Source organism: Chiloscyllium punctatum, chromosome 3, assembly GCF_047496795.1.
Source record: "Chiloscyllium punctatum isolate Juve2018m chromosome 3, sChiPun1.3, whole genome shotgun sequence".
NCBI classification, from domain to species: Eukaryota; Metazoa; Chordata; class Chondrichthyes; order Orectolobiformes; family Hemiscylliidae; genus Chiloscyllium; species Chiloscyllium punctatum.
The window spans coordinates 152,040,981-152,063,650 of record NC_092741.1 but is presented as its reverse complement, the minus strand read 5'-3'; the positions used below and the strand labels follow the sequence as shown (position 1 = coordinate 152,063,650).

The following is a 22,670-nucleotide window of genomic DNA, read 5'->3' as shown; positions in this document are numbered from 1 at the left end:
CCTATTTGCACACAACCCATAGCCCTGCAACTTACAGCATTTACACTGCGGATCCAGGTCCTTTTTAAAAGGGTTTAGGGTCTCTGCCTCCACCACCAACTAAGGCAATGAATTCGAGACACCCACCACTCTCTGCGTAAAAAGACTTTTTCCTCATGTCCCTTCTAATCCTTCCGCCACTTTGCTTGAATCTATGACCCATGGTTCTTGAACTCTGCCAAGGGAACCAGGTTCCTCCTGTCTGCTCTATAGTCACCCTCACAATCTGGTATATCACCATTGCATCATACCTCAGACTTCTCTGCTCCAAGATAAACAACCCCAACCTCTCCAATCTCTCCTCAATTCTCCAGTCCTGACAGATGTCATTATGAAGGCAATCTACAACCTTCTAGATCCCTTCTTCCTCAACGCCATCACTTTTTCAGCAAGAGGAAGCTGTTTTAACTTTTTCAATTCAGTGCTGAAGCTTAATGGTCTGGACAACATTTCACTCAAACTTTACGATTTAATGATTTATGTTTTAGAACCAAAGCTGAAGGGGAGGACAGAAATACATATTTGGATTGTTTAAAGGTTGCTCATTTAAGAATGAGGAATTAGAATAATTTCTCTCAGCCTGTTGGTTAGAATAAAAAAAAACATCATTTTACAGATCAGAAAAACAAATGTTTGGAAAGCCGGAATCAGTATTTTGTTGCTCAAAAGGTTTTACGTACAGCAATTAGGTAGTTTGGATAAAACTGACTCTTTGTTCAGTTTTCAAACTCCTATCAGACCCTAAACAGTTGAATTGGTGTGTGGCAAGATAATTCACAGTATCTTATACAGCATTCCATGCAACTAACTAGCCACAGATGAGAGATAAGAATCAAAGAGCCAGCGCAAAGGAATGAGATTGATTGCAAGGTCCACAGCCCAGAAAGGCATTCCTTCTGCGGTTTTGTGATCACTGCACCTGCACTGAGGAAGCATATTAAAGTCGGTGTCAGGACACCAGGTCATCTGGTCTCTAAAAAGCTTTTAACAAGGAAAGTGCTATCAAAACTCTGCAGTTTCAGCGGATGATGCGCTGACAGCTTCAAGTGGTGTTCTGGGGGCTGGGATTTCTCCTTCACTCTCTGTCGCTCAGAATTCAAAATTTCTGCCGCAAAACTCTCAAACGTGTTCTTGTCACAGATTTAATAGTTTTTAGACCTGACAAGTGAAAATTGAGAGAACAGTGATCAGGAAGGAAAGTAATTTACACTATTCGCAGTATCTTTTACACAGTGAGGATACCTGGTAACACACAGGGGCAGACTCCAGGCCTGGGGGTGAAGCCGAGCACAGACTCATCTGCTCTGTTTTTTTTTCTTTCTCTGCTTTATAAGGACTGTAATGCTTAACTTATTTTATTTCTTTATCATTCTAATTTAAACCTAAGATGGCACTAGAAGTGGCAACTTTGTACACTTTTCACATGTTTTTCTGTACTTGAGTACCTGTGACAATAAAACCTAATTCTAAATCATTAGTTTACAATGAAGTATCCACTTGGCCAGAGTTAAAAATCACACAGGTTTAATTGGAAGCACTGGCTTTCGGAGCCCTGCTCCTTCATCAGGTGGTTGTGATAAAGCAGCGGCACTCCAAAAGCTAGTGCTTCTAATTAAACCTGTTGGACTATAACTTGGTGTTGTGTGATTTTTAACTTTGTACACCACAATCCAACACCGGCATCTCCAAATCATGACGCTTGGCCCGAAGCAGCCTTTTTGTCTCAGAGTGTGAAGGTCAGGGGTTGGATTCTATTCCTGGGGAATTGAAGACACCAACGTATACTACTGCAGGAGTGCTGCACTGTCAGAGGAACGGGTTTCTGGATAATTGACTAAACTGAAGCTATTCAGGTGTTATTTGAAGAACAGCAGGGGACTCATTTGGCATACTGGCTAATATGACACCTTCAAAAATAACTGGCTGTTATCAGGTTTCTGATTTCAGCCATTTGGAAACTGGCTGTCACGTTAATCTCAAAACCAACAAAGATTTAATTACACCACAAAAGCAATTCCTTGGCTGTGAATTATATATCCCAAGATGATGCTATATAAATACAGGTTTATTTTACCAAAAATAAATTATTGGGTAACATCAGTCATGTAATTCATAAATTCTAGATTCCATGTTCATTTTCAGTTTTTACTATATTTTATAAATCTCAAAATCTAACTGTTAACCCAGTTTATACCACCCTTAGGGAATTTCTGCAGCAAATATCTGAATTGCTGTTGCCGTATAACACCTGAATTTTTTTATTCATGGTTGTCTACAGGACGAAATGCTATATTCACTATGGTAAAAGATAGTAGTTTATGATACAGGACAGTGATATGGACCATTACCCTAGTTGCTCTGTCAGTTTTGATTAATGTTCTAATTTCTCCAGAAACAAGCATCACCCACAGCATCCTACCCTCACATTTTACATTTCTGTCCTAGATTTGCTGTAGTCTTCCAGCAAAGTCCAAAACAAGCTGGAGGAACAACAACTTATTGCCTACTTTGGCACTTCAAAGCTTTTTAGACACAATGTTCAGTTCAGCAACTTCAAAACATGAAGTTCATCCTCCACCATGTTTTAACTGTGTCCCACTGCCAGGGTTTTCAGTACAGCCAACCTACATTTTGCTGACACTAACTTTCTCATTTCTCTATAAGCAATGCCACTCCCTTTGATTTTCTCCTGTGACTTGGCCTTAGCCATCCAACTTCCCCTTTGTTCTAATTGTCCTTTCTCACCTATTTCTAGCGATTAAAAACCCATCACTTTCCTGACATCTATCTTAGTTCCAAGGAAGAGTCACATTGGACTCAAAACATGAATTCTCTTTCTTTCTCCACAAGTGCTGCCAGACCTGCTGAGCTTTTCCAGCATGATGTATTTTTTATTTGTGACACTGGAAAGCAGTCTATCAAACTGTTATACGTGGGGAGTCACTGTCACTGGTGAATTCGGCAGATTGGTAATGAATGTCACATTAGGAGTTCACTTTGCATCAAAACTCTTTATTGACTGTGTTGTTGTGATCCAAACAGGTAATATTATGACTGAAGTCTATGATGGAGTGTATCATTTTTCACTATTTGTGCTGATGCTTTTCCATTATGTACATCAGGTGCTATATCAGAGGGTTTTAGCAAATTCAAAATTCTTGTTCTTGCAATTATTTTTACTTGTGTTTATTTATACCACCAATGGAGATTTCATCTTAAAAAAGACCATTCACTTCACTGGCACTCTCTCTATAATCATGGGGTGCTCAGGCTAAAAAGCAGAACAATTATCCTATCACAAATAATAATCATCTCACTAGAAGCTACAATTTAATGCTTTAATTAACGAATTAATTCTGAAGATAAGCTACTTCCTTTTCTTGGTTTTTGTTTTGCTTACGTCAAACATCTATTTGAGTGCAACAGAACAGTTTCAATGCTCCTCAATAAAACTGAAAGAACTGCGGATGCTTAAATCAGAAACAAAAACAGAAATTGCTGGAAACACGCAGCTGGTCTGGTAACACTGTTGGAGAGAAATCAGAGTTAATGTTTCGGGTCGAGTGATCCTTCCTCAGAATTGGAGAACTACCTTCAGTTCTCTCCAATGATGCTGCCAGACCTGCTGAGTTTTACCAGCAATTTCTGTATTTGTTGTCAATGCTCCTCAAGCCAGCTCCTGTGAGGTATCTGAGAGACTCTAAGGACATCTTTCCATATTCTTCCTCTTCCCCACATAAGGAGCTATCTGGTTTCCATTTGATTCTCCGCAACAGAGCAGTTGGAATAAGGAAGGAGACATCCTGTTTGCCTTGTGCCGCATGTGTATGATGAGGCCAAACAATGGCACAGAAGGAAAGGAAGCAAAACCTGGACTCTGATCCCACTGCCACATGGGACATTCATATGTGTCCAATGACCTGCAGATCAGGAACTGGCCTTTTCTATCACATGAAGACCCACAGCAGAAACATGCAACGTAGAGTGGACATCACCCTGAAATTCGAGGGATAGTGATTCTTGAATGATTCAATATTTTATGGCAATCCATCATATTTGCATCAATTTCTCACTGTCTATTCTTTCAGTGGTTTTGCCGCATCTATTGGCTACTAGTCACCCGACTGACCATGCCTCATATGAGTGTGGGGCCACTGATCTGTGATTCAACTGAACTCTAGCCTGCCCTCACCAGTAGTAGGCAAACTTCAGTAGACCGACTAAAGTTTTTCCAGCAATTTCTGATTTTGTTTCTGATTTCCAGTATCCGCAGTTCTTTGGTGTTTTTTTTTGGCTAGATAGTATGCAAGAAGTGGATCGCTCCTCACCATCAATCCAAGGCAAATGAACCAAAGGGATGCAGGGCCACTATAATGTACCAGTGGAACTGGAGACACTTTTAGATTTAACTTTGTTTTTAGATTTCTGTTCTTTCCATCTTGAGAAAGCAACTGCACTAAGTGCTGCTCATCCAGTTTTACACGCTTGTTAAAAACCCAATGAAACTGAACCAGAGATTACCCAGGAGCAGAAAATTACAACACCAGTGTATCCAGTGAATTTTATCGGGCAATTTCATTTTAAGCAGGTCTTGTACATCAGTGTATTTATGACGTGAGGCTATTTTGCAGCATGACCCAACGTATTAATGTACTGAACTTGCATGTTTAGAGGGCTGGGGGAAAAGACGCGGAGGCAATATTGCAAAATTAATGAATGAAAAGATAGGTTGCTGCACACAGTAAGGGATCAGATAATTTACAGCAGGAAGTGCTGCCACATGCATTGGCCTTTCCCTCTGCCTGGTAATATAAACCTCTTTGACTCAGGATATCTTACATGAAACCTACCTGCTTGGCAAGGGTCACTTCTGCCACTGGTTTTATTGACTGTGTCATTAAGAAAGCTTTTAACAACTTATCACCCAATTCCTATTGACATTAATATGTTTAACTGGGCAGGCAAAGAGTTAAAAAGGTCCAAGATGTAAGAACTAGGAAGTCCGAGTGCCAGGAAGCTCTTCCTGTGTTCGTTCAGCAGTAATGGGTAAGAAGCTAAAATAGTGACATTCATTTTGTCTTTTTAAGGACAGTCAGCCTGCAAGTTAACAGATTAACTTAATGGAGCACTCTATTGAGCAAACTGCCTGAAATGGAAAAAGTTAAAAACCATGATAAGATGATTTCAGTGTACAAAAGCTAGTCTTCAAACACACTGTGATTCTGACACTTGACAACAGGATTAAGTTATCCTCGTTTTGAGATTAAAATCTGTTGGATCTTTCTCCCCATTGAAAATTCTACTGCAGAAACAAGGCCAGGGATGGTGGCAAGGAGAGGTAACTGATGAATCATTTCAATGTTAAAATTATCAATTAAAAACTGTTTTGCTGTTTAATCAGACAACATTAATGCAAAGTATGATAAAAGCAGTCTTCCATCTTGTAAGACAATGTTTTGTACTGTCGTGGTCGACTCAATGTTAAGCATTGCCCACTGTATCTCACGTTCCCACCCCATGGCAATTTCTGTCCCATTTGCTGCAGACAGAGAAGATGCACAACTCTCTGGCTTACGAGTCCACACTGACCCTCCGAACAGCATCCCACCCAGACCCACTCCCCCTACCCTATTCCTGTAACCCTGTATTTCACATGGCTAACCCACCTTGCCAGCACATCCCTGGACACCATGGGGTATTTAGCATGGCCAATCCACCTAACCTGCACATCTTTGGATTGTGGGAGGAAACCCACACAGACACAGGGAGAATATGCAAACTCCACACAGATAGTCACCCGAGGCAGGAATTGAATTGGGTCCTTGGCTCTGTGAGGCAGCGTGCTAACTAGTCAGCCACTGTGCCACCCTAATCTAGACCCCTCCAGATTTAGCAATTGAATTTAAATCCACCAGTTGCCATGGGTGAGATCTAAATTACTAGAACAGTGACAATATAATGTCTTTGTGGAGTTTGCACATTCTTTCTGTGACTGTGTGGGTTTCCTCCCACAATCCAAAGATGTGTGGTTAGGTAAACTAGAGTCATAGAGATGTACAGCATGGAAACAGACCCTTCGGTCCAACCCGTCCATGCCGACCAGATATCCCAACCCAATCTAGTCCCACCTGCCAGCACCTGGCCCATATCCCGCCAAACCCTTCCTCTTCATATATATCCACCCAAACGCCTCTTAAATGTTGCAATTGTACCAGCCTCCACCACTTTCTCTGGCAGCTCATTCCATACACGTACCAGCATCTGAGTGAAAAAAGTTGCCCTGTAGGTCTCTTTTATATCTTTCCGCTCTCACCCTAAACCTATGCCCTCTAGTTCTGGACCCCCCCGACCCCAGGGAAAAGATTTTGCCTATTTACCCCATCCATGCCCCTCATAATTTTATAAACCTCTATAAGGTCACCCCTCAACCTCTGACGCTCCAGGGAAAACAGCCCCAGCCTGTTCAGCCTCTCCCTATAGCTCAAATCCTCCAACCCTGGCAACATGCTTGTAAATTTTTTCTGAACATAATTGGCCACGCTAAATTGCCCATAGAGCTCAGGGATGTGTAAGTTAACTGCATTAGTCAGGGGTAAATGTAGGGTAGGGCAATGAGACTGGATGCTGAAAATGTGTTGCTGGAAAAGCGCAGCAGGTCAGGCAGCATCCAAGGAGCAGGAGAATCGACGTTTCGGGCATGAGCCATTCTTCAGGAAATGAAGAAGGGCTCATGTCCGAAACGTCGATTCTCCTGCTCCTTGGATGCTGCCTGACCTGCTGCGCTTTTCCAGCAACACATTTTCAGCTCTGATCTCCAGCATCTGCAGTCCTCACTTTCTCCTCCAATGAGACTGGATGGGTTACTCTTTGGAGGGTCGGTGTGGATTTGTTGGGCCAAATGGCCTGTTTCCACACTGTAGGGATTCTATCATTATGCCACCTCCTCAACTAGGATGATTGCTGTTGGAAAAATAAAAATCTCTTATCAAAGGAGTAGAATTGGAGCTTCAGCTCTGTTTGCAACCTTAACAGATATTGAGCTCATCCTTTTGCTGATTCAAGTTGTTGTTGCCTCTAGACTAGACTACTGCAATGCTATCCTAACCATCTCTACTCGCCATGAGCTCATCCAAAACTCTGTTGCTTACATTGATTCCCTGTTTCCTGCCATTTATATGATTTGAATGCATGATGGAAGCAGTATCAAGTGTCCAGAATTCAGGTAACAACCATGAGGGGGGTTGAGGCTAAATCTAAGAGGGACTTTGGGAAACCTCCATCTTGTATAGTCCACAATGGAGACCAGGAAGGCTATGTGCAATTCCCTGCAGAGCCAGAAAAAGGGTAAGGAGAGTGAGGAAGTTCTGGAGGAGGTGAAGCCCTGATCTGCAGGAGGTATGCTCTAAGTAAGATAAGGTAGAAAATCTACAGCACATGATACATTTACAAAACCAACCAGGAAGTTAGCTATCGCCTTGATGAATAAGCTTTAGCATCAGCACCCCTTCTGAAGTGGTTACCAGCATGAGCAGTGTCTTTTTTTAATCCCCTGTATTTTGTTACTTTTGTTTCTGGTGAAACATTTCTGGTGAAAGAAATGGCAACAACTATTAAAGTAGTTTTAAGTTACTCAGCTTGATTGTACAACACTGTCCAATTGATACACATGGTGTTTGGGTCAGGCCAGATGGAGCTCAGGGTCTCTTCCAATCCTGCACATTCCTTTGCGCAACAAGCATCCTGGGTTTATTGCTGTATCTCTTCTAATGTTAATCCAATTCCATCATATTGTCAAGCTTAATGCCCTGGAGTATAAGCACACATCAGTCTTACTTTAATTATATGGTGATTCATTGCAGATGACCCCTTTCTCAAGAGAAATAATTGGGTCCAGGATCAGATTTTGGGACTGATACGGAGCATATGTATCAGATAACAGGATGAACATTTCCAGCTCAAATTAATATGAGGCGTCTAAGGTAGTCAATGCATTATTCTGCAAAATACTATGGGTTTTCAAGAGCCTGCTCCAGACATTAATTATGGGTGAAAACAGGGCCATCCACCAAGACCAGTTCTGTAGATTTATTATCAATTCCAATTAGATTGGATAAAGCCACCTAATTTGCTTCATTACACATTATGTGGTTGAGTCTAAAAAAGTCCAGAAGTTCACATGGACTTTCTCAGCATTACAATACACTCACTCATCACTTGGTAATATTAAGTGTTTACAATCTTGAGCTGTGTCGTTTTACCCTTAAAGTCATGGCAATTTAGCATTTAAAAAAAAAGTCTGAAGTTGGCCAGTCCATTCAAAGGGATGCCTTTGGCTTGTCAAGACAGGAAAGGGCTTTCCAGCAGTTATTTATTAATGATTTCTGCAGCCTCTTGACAAATTGTCCAAAAAGTATGCTAATCTACACTTAGTAACAACAGCTAAGAAACACATAAACAAGACCTAATTTTACATCTTTGGCAAAACTGTACATATGCAGTTACCTTACTTAGCTTTAGAAATCTTTATATTGTGTTGCAATATATGGCGTATGCAATGCAGACAGAAAAATAATGCTTTTGAGAGCAGATTATCACGTCATTAAAATGTGGGATATTTCTATAGTAAAGAAAATCAGGAGGTCAACTCACCTGCACAATCCACATTGAAGAGGTTAAGAGAGGCAGAGACAGTAGTTTCATCCAGGGACTGTAGACTCTGCAGCGCCCACCTCACCAACGAGGCCTTGACGCTTTCTGGCAGAAAAGAAAGGAAGTAGATTGGAACATACAGCAGGAAGCGAAGTTTGCAAAGTACTGGTGTCATAAGCTTGCCTTGTGGTGACTCGGCCATGCGTTCAATTGTTGGAAAAAGTAATACTGCTTTCAGAACCTGTGGAACCAGTGAGAGAAAACTCCAATGAGTAAAGCCTCTGGCACCATATCAAAGCGTGGAAATAATGCCCTTGTTTTCCTCTACCTTTGAAATGAAGTGAGGTTTGTCAGGTACATTAATAACCTTTGCAGATAATTACAGGCTGCCTGAAATACCTCAACTGGCCCAACTAATAACCTGGTAACATTGAAAGCTGATGTCAAATTCAAAAGAGGAATGGTTCATAACTTACTAATTGAGAGTATATTGTATTGTCACTAAAGACAGTGTGTAGAGACTCAAGATCAGGCTTTTCCATCTTTGATGTAAACTTTAACAACATGGTGACCATCCAGTTGGAGAAAGCAAACACGAGTGACGTTCGCTTAACCAATGAGGAACACGATTTATGCTTCACTATAACATTCATTATTCAATTAAATAATGTTCGCCAAATATTTAACCTTTGCTTTTCAGTTTTTGTTCCCATTCAGTGGCACAGAAAGATCACCATGACACACAAATCTTCAAATAAACAACTCATTGTAGCATATGGCTTTGGAAAATGTTTGTCATGCTTCTTTCTTTAGAATCTAAAAGGAAAGGGAATACAACTCCATAACTATAAAAGTGTTAGAGAAAGTAGACTATGGTCAATAGCTCTAATATTAATCTATTTGCCTCATATTTCTTGAAAATAATCTGTGTAGCATTATCTCTTCCTTTATTTCCAGGGAGTAACAATAACCTTGAAAGAATACAGTTTCCCCAGCATATTCTTTCCCAAACATTTTCCCACTGTGGCTTAGCTTGAAGGTTTGAAGATTGTTGTGACCTCTCAGTGAGAACTGTGAGAGCAGGAGCTGGGCCAGTGGTAGTCACCGGAAACCTGTCAGAGGTGACAGACAGGAGAGAAGGGCTGTGAGACGAGGTGATGGAGGAGAGAGAAGGATTGTGAGGGGAGATAGTGGAGAAGAGAGGAGGATTGTGAGAGGAGGTGCTAGAGGAGAGAAGGATTGTGGGAGGAGATAACGGAGGAGAGAAAGATTAAGAGGGGAGGTGGAGGAGGAGAGAAGGATTTTGAGAGGAGATGACAGAGAAGAGAAGGATTGTGAGAAGATGTGAGGGAGGAAAGAAGGATTGTGAGAGGAGGTGACGGAGGAGAGAATGTCTGATTCTCGTCCAACTCGTCCATGCTGACCAGATATCCTAAATTAATCTAATCCCATTTGCCAGCACTTGGTCCATATCCTTTTAAACCCTTCTTATTCATTTACAACTCATTCATTCATCCAGATGACTTTAAATGTTGTAATTGCACTAGCCTCCACCACCTCCTCTGGCAGCTCATTCCATATACACACCATTTCCTATGTGAAAATGTTGACCCATAGGTCCCTTTTATACCTTTCCCCTCTCACCTTAAACCTATGCCCTCTAGTTTTGGACTCCCCCACCCCAGGGAAAAGATCTTGTCTATTTACCTTATCCACGCCCCTCTATAAGGTCACTCCTTAGCCTCCAACACTCCAGGGAAGATAGCCCAGCCTATTCAGCCTCTCCCTATAGCTCAAACCCTCCAACTCTTGCAACATCCTTGCAAATCTTTTCTGAACCCTTTCAAGTTTCACAATATCTTTCCTATAGCGGGAAACCGGAATTGCATGAAGTATTCCAATAATGACTTAACCAATGTCCTGTACAGCCGCAACATGACCTCTCAACTCCTATACACAATGCACTGATCATTAAAGGAAAGTGTACCAAACGCCTTCTTCACTATCCTATCTACCTGCGACTCTACTTTCAAGGAGCTATGAACCTGCACTCCAAGGTTTCTTTGTTCAATAGTGAAATATTTTATCTTAAATGTCTGTGTATAAGAAGAAACACTTTTCCCACCATGGCCATCGTCATCAACAATGGGGACTACAATAAAAACCTGAAAAATTTGACGGCTGAAAGCAACACAAGTGACAATTTTACAAACTCATTAAAATAAACTTTTCAATTTATTACATTTCTATCAGGTACATCTTTAAACCGCATTCAAGAAACAGATCAACTGACTGATTTTAAAAGGTCTGCAAACTGTGAGAATCCATTTCATTAAACTGAATAATCTACTAATCAAATGCAGTACTTACTTATGATAAATATCTGATGTAGTTTGTTGTACTTATTTAAAAAAAAACTCATTGTGCTGGCACACTAAGCTATTAAATGTCAGTTAGAATCTTCTACATTTTTCATAGATAACATAATGATATACTTAATGGTGAACTGTGGTTCAATTTGACAGAATGCCACATTCATCAAAATTTCTTTCCGTCTGTTCATAGAGTCCTGCAATCAGCATTATTGAGGTCAAGGCATTTTACTTAATCAACAGCACTATGCATCATTTTAGGCGGTGAACTAAACAGGATCGCGTAATGTTTTGCTCTTTTCCCTTCCCCTGGCTTTAACATGAACTTGGTTGAAGTAACCAGGACCACTTTTGGACGCAATTTTACCACACGTCCTCGTTTGCATGAAGCCATCAAATAACATAATGTAGAACCTTTAAAATCCAGCCAGCTGAACACAAATATTTTAGGTAAAGTACGCCCAATTGGCTTTATTTGAGAACAAGAACATGTAAAATAAATGAGGTGAATTAAGTGTTTAAGGCAGTGGAAGCTATTCACTTCAATGAAGCAGTCAGATTTTCAGAACAATAATGTCCTTGGCAGAAGGAAAACACTTGATCTCTTGGAGGCCACAGAATGTTCTACATTGGGTTGCTGTTGAGCTTTGTTACATGGAACAACAATTCTATTAGAAAATTGCTCAATCCTGGCATTCACAACTCTATTATGGAGCTGGTTCTCCGAGGATGACAGTTATTTCCATGGCTGTTTCAGTGTTAAAGGCTATATAATAAGAAATGGGTGATCCTCAGCAGTTTGAAAGAGGGCAAGATTGTAAAGAGGTGACAGCCAATAGCCATATCTTATACAAACAGGTTTCCTTCCTAAACATCCAGCCAAAAAAGCTAGGTACCTTTATACTTAAGATGGCCCATCGTGTGGCAACATTATGTACTTTTCACTGTACTCCTGTACTTGAGTACATGTGACAATAAAGTCTCGATCTAAAAGAAACAACCTTCCTGAGCACAAGGTGAATGTAAAAGCAGTGAAGAGCAATTAAACAGACTCATGTGAATGTAAGTTATTTGACAATCATGGAATTCATAGTAATCGATGAATTTTAAATAGCTCCTTCAAGTACAATACTGTAATTTACATTGTGCATTAGAAGTCAAATGAGTACAATATATAAAAGCTAAATTTTACAGTGTGCAAAATTCAGCATTCTGCAGACACAGGCTCAACTAAGCTCGCTTACACTGCTTAAGGCTGTAATGGAATGTGGGCAGCACCTTTTCACCAATCAGTTTACATTAATCATCGTGCAGCTGCTTTGTGGAATTATTCCTTGTCTTCTAATTTAACCAAACTGATATACTTTAATATGAAAGACCTAAAGTCCTTTAAGTTAAACTGTTAATAATCCAGATTTGTAACAATTAGGTAACATGATTCATTATTATCCCATTGAGCTGCATGAAAGGGTATTCCCACCGAGGTATGTTCTACATGAAGTGTTTTACCCACTGCTAGCACACATCAGAAATTAAACTGTGCATTAACATCTGCAATTTCACTCCATGCTGACGCCGTGTAAATAGAAAGTCTCTCTTGATATTGCATCAGCACAATAGTCACAATATTTCACCCACCAGTTAACACTTTCAAATTACTTTATCTTAAGTTTTCACATTCATTTTTAAAATTTGCCTGAGTTTCACTTGGTTGAAATTTATCTTTCACTCCTGGATAATCCATGGCAATCCTAATAGGTTAGCAAGCCTATGGTGACACAACATTTTTCTTGCCTTATTCTCTAACCAATGATGGAAGAACTTATAAATAAATGCTGTGATTGTTCTTAACTTTCACACAACACCAGGTTATAGTCCAACAGATTTATTTGGAAGCACTAGCTCCGAAAGCTAGTCCTTTCAAATAAACCTGTTGGGCTATAACGTGGTGTCGTGTGATTTTTAACTTTGTCCACCCCAGTCCAACACCGGTACCTCCAAATTATGTTCTTAACTTGTATCTTTACAGGTAGTAGAGCGCGGGAAGCAGAAATAGCTGTTATTGTTTGGATTAGGAAGAGGCTGGAGCAGACTGAAAGAGGTTCAGCAAAATCGATTTTAAAAAAGTACATGTAGTGCAAGTATTTATGGAAGAAATCTTGAACAGAATGCTCATTTTCTATTATTTTCAATGACTGGAGTTGAATTGGATCCTTCAATTAATGCTGTCAATTTAACCTTCGTACAGAGCTCAAAACACAAGCAATACAAACCATATCAGTGCTGCACTTCTTTCAGAATTTACCAGCGTCATGGCGGGTTGTACTAATCAGTAGCTGAGACATTCTGATCCAGGTACAAGCCTGATTGCTGGGGTTGTACTGAGTTAGCTAACAGATAGGATCTGTTAGAATCAAAAGGCAGACCATTTCGTAGAATCATGCCGCAGAAAGGAATGAATACTTTCAAAGGAGGGGAGGAAAGAAAACAATTCCAGCCATGATCTAAGTGAATGGCACAGCAAGCTCAAAAAACTGAATGGCCTACTCCCTGTTCTATGCTCACTGAAGAAAACAGAAAAAATAGAATCTTTAAGTACAATTTAAGCTTAAGCCATAACTTAAAAACGTAGCACAATATCAGTATTTCGATAATCTCTAGGAAGCACTTGAGAATCACGCTCAAAACTTCATGAGAATAAAAACTAATTTTGGAATTTCATAGTTGGTTAGCTCATATATAGTAAGATTGGGAATATCATGTAACTGTCTTACTTTGATTATCGTAAATTCTTCCAAAACTATGGCACGGTGGCTCAGTGGTTAGCACTGCTGCCTCACAGCACCAGGGACCCAGGTTCAATTCCAGCCTTGGGTGACTGTCTGTGTGGAGTTTGCACATTCTCCCCATGTCTGCGTGGGTTTCCTCCGGGTGCTCCAGTTTCCTTCCACAGTCTAAAGATGTGCAGGTCAGGTGGATTGGCCATGCTAAATTGCTACCTAGTGTTAGGTGCGTTAGTCAAACGGGACTGGATGGATTACTCTTCGGAGGGTCGGTGTGGACTTCTTGGGCTGTCGGGCCTGTTTCCACACTGTAGGGAATCCAATCTAATCTATGGGTATACATCAATTTAAACCATGAAGATATATCATAGTTATGATCAATTATCCCATGAAATACAACAATAATTTACAATTTGTTCTATCTTGATAAGTTAACAATTTACACAGTGATTAGATTAGATTCCCTACACTGTGGAAACAGGCCCTTCGGCCCAACAAATCCACACCGACCCTCCGAAGAGTAACACATCCCCCTCTGACTAATGTCCTAACACTATGGACAATTTAGAATGGCCAATTCACCTGACCTGCACATCTTTGGAATGTGGGAGGAAACTAGAGCACCTGGAGGAAACCCACGTAGACACTGGGAGAATGAGCAAAATCCACACAGACAGTCGCCTGAGGCTGGAATTGAACCTGGGACCCTGGTGCTGTGAGGCAACAGTGCTGGTCCAGGAATGTGAATGTTTAACACCTAATTTTCAGATGTAGAGTAGGCAGCTAAACTAATGGCCTCAATGTTTAAAAACAAAAACAGAATTTGCTGAAAAAGCTCAGAAGGGAACTCTGACTTCTCTCCACAGATGCTGCCAGGCCTGCTGAGCTTTTCCAGCAATTTCTGTTTTTGTTTAAAGCAGCCACAGCTCTTTCAGCTTCAATGTTTAACTTGATTTCATTTGATTTAGTATTGTCACATGTACCTAGGTACAATGAAAGTTTTTGTTTTGCATGCAGTAAAGGCAGTTCATACCCCATACAAAGATCGTGGGGTGATAGAACAGAGCAAATGTAGCAATGTAGAAAGAAGTAGCAGGGAATCTGAAGCAAGGTGATACATTTTGCTTTATTTTTTGATTGGGGTTTCTGCAGTAGCATCCAGACAGAGTTTCAAGGCACCATTGTGTAGGGAGTGGCCACACAAACCTTACCCACTCTGTAGCCTGTGTCATGTTGTCCACTTACTCTGAAGGAGATTGAAGACTGATCGTTGTGATATTGGGATGAATACAATGGCCAGGATTTCCCACTTTGACGTTAAAGTAGTCAGTTCTGCGATAGCACTTGTTTCTTCAACGTGAATTGGCTTTAACGCTTTTGAAGAATTTAGACCATTATCTGTGGAACGTGAATGTTCCTTACCCGTACTGGTTACAACATGATTCCGGCCCCATTAGTTTAAATGGCGTGATTGCTATTGTGTGGTTTTCTTATAAAGTGAGATCACACGAGAATGGAACTATCGCGTAATGTCAGAACTAACTGTATGGTGCAATTCCGCTGGACAATTTGATATCCGCTAATACCTCGGGTAGTAATCTCATGCAATCAAGTGCTTCTCAGTTCATTATCTATCCACGTAGGATGTTGTACAAGTTACTCAGCAAGTCATGTGGCATGGATGGGGAAGAGGAGGTTCTTGCCAGCGGTGGGACCTTCTGGGTTTTACAGTTCTGGCATGTATTTCAAGGCCAATGGGAAACCACAACGTTTGCTGTAAACCCAGAACTTCCTCTCAACCTGTGGGGGGTCACCCCATTCTAGAAGCCATTAAGAGGTTCAAGCTGGCCCCATAGCTTCATTGATGTTGCCTCCATACATTGCTGGACAGGGTCAATGCCAGAAGGAATTCCAAGGTGATCGCACCAGGAGGCCACCTCATCAGACACACCCAGCCTGGACATCACAGTGCAGTCCACTGGTCTGTACCAAAGGATTTGAAAGCAGTGCCGGATAAAAGTTAATGATCCCCTGCACTCCACGAGCTAAGTGGCACCATCTTCTCTCTGGTACCTCATACTCTCAGGGGCACTCAGTCTAACTCTGACATGACAAAGTGTCAAACATCACACCATAATGTGCTCTCAAGTGCCCACACCGACTTCACCTTCTCAAAATACCAACTGTCCCTGCTCTCCATGCTCCCACTTATTGGGAATGATTCATCACTTAACATCATCACAAATACTTCCCTGCACCGTCCTTATATTGAGCCAGTATAACCACGACCTGCCTTGCCCCACCCACTTTGCTCCTTTTATATCCCGTGTCCCCTACCATACCCTACTAGATCCTTTGTTACTATCTACAATTATCCTCGTGACCGATCCCTCAGCCACTGCATACAATCAGGTCAATCCATAGACTCAAGTTACTTGGAGCCTTGACAATGGCATGGAGGGACTCTGTTAAAAAAAAAGAGGTAAAAACACTGACTGTAGATGTTGGAAACCAGATTCTGGATTAGTGGTGCTGGAAGAGCACAGCAGTTCAGGCAGCATCCAAGGAGCTTCGAAATCGACATTTCGGGCAAAAGCCCTTCATCAGGAATAAAGGCAGTGAGCCTGTAGCGTGGAGAGATAAGCTAGAGGAGGGTGGGTGTGTGGAGAAAGTAGCATAGAGTACAATGAGTGAGTGGGGGAGGGGATGAAGGTGATAGGTCAGAGAGGAGAGGATGGAGTGGATAGGTGGAAAAGGAGATAGGCAGGTAGGACAAGTCCGGACAAGTCTGAGCTGGAAGTTTAGAACTAGGGTGATGTGGGGGAAAGGGAAATGAGGAAACTGTTGAAGTCCACATTGATGCCCTGGGGTTGAAGTGTTCCGAGGCGGAAGATGAGGCGTTCTTCCTCCAGGCATCTGGTGGTGAGGGAGCGGCGGTGAAGGAGGCCCAAGACCTCCATGTCCTCGGCAGAGTGGGAGGGGGAGTTGAAATGTTAGGCCACGGGGCGGTGTGGTTGATTGGTGCGGGTGTCCCGGAGATGTTCCCTAAAGTGCTCTGCTAGGAGGCGCCCAGTTTCCCCAATGTAGAGGAGACCGCATCGGGAGCAACAGATACAATAAATGATATTAGTGGATGTGCAGGTAAAACGTTGATGGATGTGGAAGGCTCCTTTAGGCCCTTGGATAGAGGTGAGGGAGGAGGTGTGGGCACAGGTTTTACAGTTCCTGCGGTGGCAGGGGAAAGTGCCAAGATGGGAGGGTGGGTTGTAGGGGGCGTGGACCTGACCAGGTAGTCACGGAGGGAACGGTCTTTGCGGAAGGCGGAAAGGGGTGGGGAGGGAAATATACCCCTGTTGGTGGGGTCTATTTGGAGGTGGCGGAAATGTCGGTGGATGGTTTGGTTTATGCGAAGGTTGGTAGGGTGGAAGGTGAGCACCAGGGGCGTTCTGTCCTTGATATGGTAGGAGGGATGGGGTCTGAGGGCGGAGATGCGGGATGTGGACGAGATGTGTTGGAGGGCATCTTTAACCACGTGGGAAGGGAAATTGCGGTCTCTAAAGAAGGAGGCCATCTGGTGTGTTCTGTGGTGGAATTGGTCCTCCTGGGAGCAGATACAGTGGAGTCGGAGGAATTGGGAATACAGGATGGCATTTTTGCAAGAGGTAGGGTGGGAAGAGGTGTAATCCAGGTAGCTGTGGGAGTCGGTGGGTTTGTAAAAAATATCGGTGTCAAGTCGGTCATCATTAATGGAGATGGAGAGGTCCAGGAAGGGGAGGGAGGTGTCAGAGATGGTCCAAGTAAATTTAAGGTCAGGGTGGAATGTGTTGGTGAAGTTGATGAATTGCTCAACCTCCTCGCGGGAGCACGAGGTGGCGCCAATGCAGTCATCAATGTAGCGGAGGAAGAGGTGGGGAGTGGTGCCCATGTAATTACGGAAGATCAACTGTTCTACATAGCCAACAAAGAGACAGGCATAGCTGGGGCCCATACGTGTGCCCATGGCTACGCCTTTGGTCTGGAGGAAGTGGAAGGATTGAAAGGAGAAATTGTTAAGGGTGAGGACCAGTTCAGCCAAACGAATAAGAGTGTCGGTGGAAGGGTACTGTTGGGGACGTCTGGAGAGGAAAAAACGGAGGGCTTGGAGGCCCTGGTCATGGCGGATGGAGGTGTAGAGGGATTGGATATCCATGGTGAAGATGAGGCGTTGGGGACAGGGGAAACGGAAGTCTTGGAGGAGGTGGAGGTTGTGGGTGGTGTCTCGAACGTATGTGGGGAGTTCCTGGACTAGGGGGGGATAGGACAGTGTCAAGGTAGGTAGAGATGAGTTCAGTGGGGCAGGAGCATGCTGAGACAATGGGTCGGCCAGGGTGGTCAGGCTTGTGGATCTTTGGAAGGAGGTAGAACCGGGCAGTGCGGGGTTCCCGGACTATGAGGTTGGAAGTTGTGGGTGGGAGATCTCCTGAGGTGATGAGGTTCTGTATGGTCTGGGAGATAATGGTTTGGTGATGGGGGGGGTGGGGTCATGGTCGAGGGTGCAGTAGGAAGAGGTGTCCTCGAGTTGATGTTTGGCTTCAGCGGTGTAGAGGTCAGTGCGCCAGACTACCACTGCGCCCCCTTTATCCGCTGGTTTGATGGTGAGGTTGGGATTGGCGCAGAGGGATTGGAGGGCTGCGCGTTGTGAGGGTGAGAGGTTGGAGTGGGGGAGGGAGGTAGACAGGTTGAGGCAGTTAATGTCCCGGTGGCAGTTGGAAATGAAGAGGTTGAGGGCAGGTAATAGGCCAGCGCGGGGTGTCCAGGTGGATGCAGTGTGTTGGAGGTGGGCGAAGGGGTCCTCGGAAGGTGGGCGGGAGTCCTGATTGTGAAAGTAAGCTCGGAGGCGGAGGCGACGGAAGAATTGTTCGACATCACGGCGTGTATTAAATTCACTGATGCGTGGGCGGAGGGGGATGAAGTCCTTTGCTGAGGACTGATCGTTCGTCCTCAGTAAGGGGGAGGTCTGGGGGATGGTGAAAACTCGGCAGGGCTGGGAGCTGGGATCTGGTGTGGGTGTAGAGCTAGGAGTGGGGGCGGAACTTGTAACTAGAGTGGGTGTGATGGTGGGGGGAATGGGGGTGGAGTCATGAGCAGGGGTAGTGTTCCCCTCGGGGTTCTGGGGGGTGGGGATAGTGAGTGTGGGGTCTGTGGGGGGCGTGTCAGCAGAATGCAGGTGAGTGGCGCTGGTGGGGGTGAAAGTGGTGGTGACCATGGCAGTAGGGGTGGTGGAAGTCACTTAGCATGTGGCATCAGCGATGATGTGAGGGGCGGAAGTGATGTCACGTGTGATGCATGAGGAATTGTGAGGGGTGGAAGTGGTTGTGGGAGTGGCCATGACGGAGGCGGAAGTGACATCATCAATCAGCGTGGGGGTGGCAGCTGCATCAGCCGCATGGCTAATGGCGGAATAGATTCCGAGGCCAGGGGAATCTTCTGGAATGTTTGAGGAGTGCTGGTTATTAAGGTGGGCCACCCTCCTCTAGCTTATCTCTCCACGCTTCAGGCTCACTGCCTTTATTCCTGATGAAGGGCTTTTGCCTGAAACGTCGATTTCGAAGCTCCTTGGATGCTGCCTGAACTGCTGTGCTCTTCCAGCACCACTAATCCAGAATCTGTTAAAAAAAGACCTGAAATATAAATAACCCGAAATGACTGCAGGCCATCCCTCAGACAGACCAGGGCTGTCAGATAAAACTGGCCATGGCCCATCCCAGCATTCAAATTGCAAGACAACCCTGACAGCAAGGCTTGACCTAATTTATTCTGACAGCCAGGTCTGCCTGGAGACCAATCCCCAGTTTGCAGTGGTATGGATTCCATTGATCAAATACTTCCCTGTGTGCTGCTGCGTCCCATTGAACAGCAAGATTAACCGCTGAACTGGATTATCCTGACGATGAAGTGAAGTTGTCCGTGTGAGTGGGTTTGAAGCCTGAACGGTTTCACAGTCCTCCTACTGTAGCTCTGGTCTTCCTGACAGCAAAATGTGCAGAGGATGGTGGTTATTGCACCTCAGCTTGTGCTGTCGAGCTAGGTGTTTCCTCATGTCAAGGTGGTAAGCAGTGGTAAAGGGAACATCCAAGGGTCACTCCAAAGTAGGTGATATTGGATCATGCTACAACTTTTTTTGTCACATCAGATAAAATTTAGAGTGACATATGCCTTGTGAATTTGAAGGTGAAATGCAAAGACTATGACTGGGTTAGATTACAGCCCTTGCGGCCAAAGATATTCACCCAATTTTGATAGGTCCAAGTTTTGTGTAGCTTCTAAATTTTGGAAGAAGTTTTCCCCAGTTGTCAAGATAATATTGCTGTTGTGACTAAATTTTTGTGATGATGTGGTGGGCATATCACTTAGGAAGATGCTAAAGAGTGTCAGAGCCAGATCATTACCCTTTGGGAGCCTGTCGTTGAATGTTCTTGAATTGTTGACATTGTGTCAAAGCAGCCAATAAGAACCCCTGAGGGTATCCCAGTCAATGAAGCAAAACTGAAAATCAAAGGGACCATGACAATTCCTTTTAAGGCCAAGCAGTCTGAACATTGGACCCTGGACCATGGATCTGACAATTAAATGTTGAAGGTCTCTAAGGGGACAAATGTGTCAGACGAGGCAGTACGAGGGAAATGTCCAGGAAACCCTACTGTTTGGGTTGTGGGAGAAAAATCTGCTACTCTGCCCACCCACAGCATGACCATATACAATACACAGAGTCAGGTCTGCGAAGCACAGACATGAAGCCTGCCAACACATACAGGACACACCCACAATTCCCCAGTCTTGGCCAAAGGCTAACATAGAAACCGGAGATGGCCAAGCTATTCTCAGACCAGAGAATACACTTCCCAAACAACCTTCATAGTAATGCTCCCAGCTCCATTTAGTGCAGGGGTCCCAATTACCTAAGGGCTGGCTCATTTCCCATTGAAGCCCCATACCGCATAAACAAAGAGGCAGACTGAGAGACCCAGGAAGACTTCACCCCAAGAGGAACACAATGGACAGACCTAGATGCCAGGAGAAGGAACATTTACACATATTCATGCGGACAGGAAATACAATGAGAATCCTCTGGAAGACATTCTCACTTACTCACAGAGATGGCTGGAATCTCCTGTGTCAATTACAAATGAATTGCTTCTGCTGGATGCTTGATTAATTTCCAATCAGTTTATTCTTGTTTCAATCCCTTTACAATTTTCCCCATTGTACTGTAACTGCTTTACAGTGACCCCCTTTGTATTGTCCCCCTATAAAACCTGCCTGCACCCTCTGTTCAGGGGAAGAGCATCCTGGCCATCTGTGCAGAGAATCAGTTCTGTGTCAGCCTGGTCAGTGTCTCTTCCACGATATTGCTTTGTTTAATAAACAGCTTGTCAGTTTCACCGCGATCCTCGTTTGTGGTCTCTGATTCATTGGGCTGAATTTCTCCGACAACGGTGGATCTTTGGGGAACACTTTTCCGAAGCCAACCTCAATAAGCAGCATGTGCGTGAAGTGAGTATCGAACTGACCTACAGAAACCTCAAGTTAAAAGCAGGGATGGTGAGAAAGTGTTCAATTCCATGCTGGTATTTAGTAGACTCAATTTGAACTGCCAAAGTGTCTGGGTAGGATTAAAATCAACCCCAGGATGTTTTCTTTTCACAAATACTGAGAGATTTGCAGTCTATTTTCAGCATATCAGAAATTTCTGGCACAGAAATTTTTATTTGAAAAATTATTCCTTTGACTGTAAATTATTTGTACTTCCAGGAGTTAAAATTGGTGCAACAGCATGACATGCCATATGCTGACAACACAGCACTAGTGACAGAGTTGGAATATGGCATACATAATATTGTCGCTTTATTAATGAGAAGTTTTGAATGCTGAATTAGAAATTAAAGAAAAAGAGACCTTGGAAAGAAGGACATGAAGATATTTAAGATCACAAGAACATAGGGGTGTCACGGTGGCTCAGTGGTTAGCACTGCTGCCTCACAGCGCCAGGGACCTGGTTCGATTCCAGCCTCAGGCGACTGTATGTGTGGAGTTTGCACATTCTCCCCTTGTCTGCGTGGGTTTCCTCCCACAGTCCAAAGATTGTGCAGGTCAGGTGAATTAGCCATGCTAAATTACCCATAGTGTCAGGTGCATTAGTCAGGGGTAAATATAGTGTAGGGGAATGGGTCTGGGTGGGTTGCTCTTCAGAGGGTCAGTGTGGACTTGTTGGACCAAATGGCCTGTTTCCATACTGTAGGAAATCTAATCTAATCTAATAAGAAATAGTAGCAGGAGTAGGGCATCTGGCCCGACGAGCCTGCTCTGCCATTCAATAAGATCCTGGCAGAACTTTTTGTGAACTAAGTTCCATTCATATGCCTGCTTACCACAATCCTTCATTCCTTTACTATTCAAATTACTTTGCCTTCCAAATGCCTAACGGGGTTGCCAAAAGTTCCTTATTCACACAACAAGACAAATGAAGAGGTACACAAAACTGGTCGGGCCAAAACAAAGTCCAAAGAGTGATATCCCAAAAATGCATGTCAGTATTTTGGCCATTTGATCAGAGCTGAAAAACAACAGCAATGTCTACTAGCGGGCAAAGTTACGGGCAGCAGAAAGACAGGCTGACCGAAGCCCAGTTGGATGATAGAATGGTAACAGATGAGCCTCAGAGGGGTGTGAGGATAGTGTAAGCCAGGCCATTTTGATATACTATGAAAGAATTCCCGAGGCAATAGTAGTTACAGTTAAAAGCAACAGCCATATTAAAACTTTCTTGTCCAAACATTTAAATTGATCA

General features: G+C 43.3%; 1 protein-coding gene across 4 annotated transcripts in view; it reads right to left on the bottom strand.

Annotated features, from left to right (window-relative positions):
* The window catches only part of ldah (lipid droplet associated hydrolase), a 345,583-nt gene that overhangs the window by 32,957 nt on the left and 289,956 nt on the right, over positions 1-22,670 (bottom strand). For all 4 annotated transcript variants that reach the window (XM_072562459.1, XM_072562468.1, XM_072562477.1 and 1 more), the window contains exon 5: positions 8,689-8,929. In XM_072562459.1, coding sequence (XP_072418560.1) covers positions 8,689-8,929 — 241 coding nt within the window. The remainder of the gene's footprint in view (positions 1-8,688; positions 8,930-22,670) is intronic.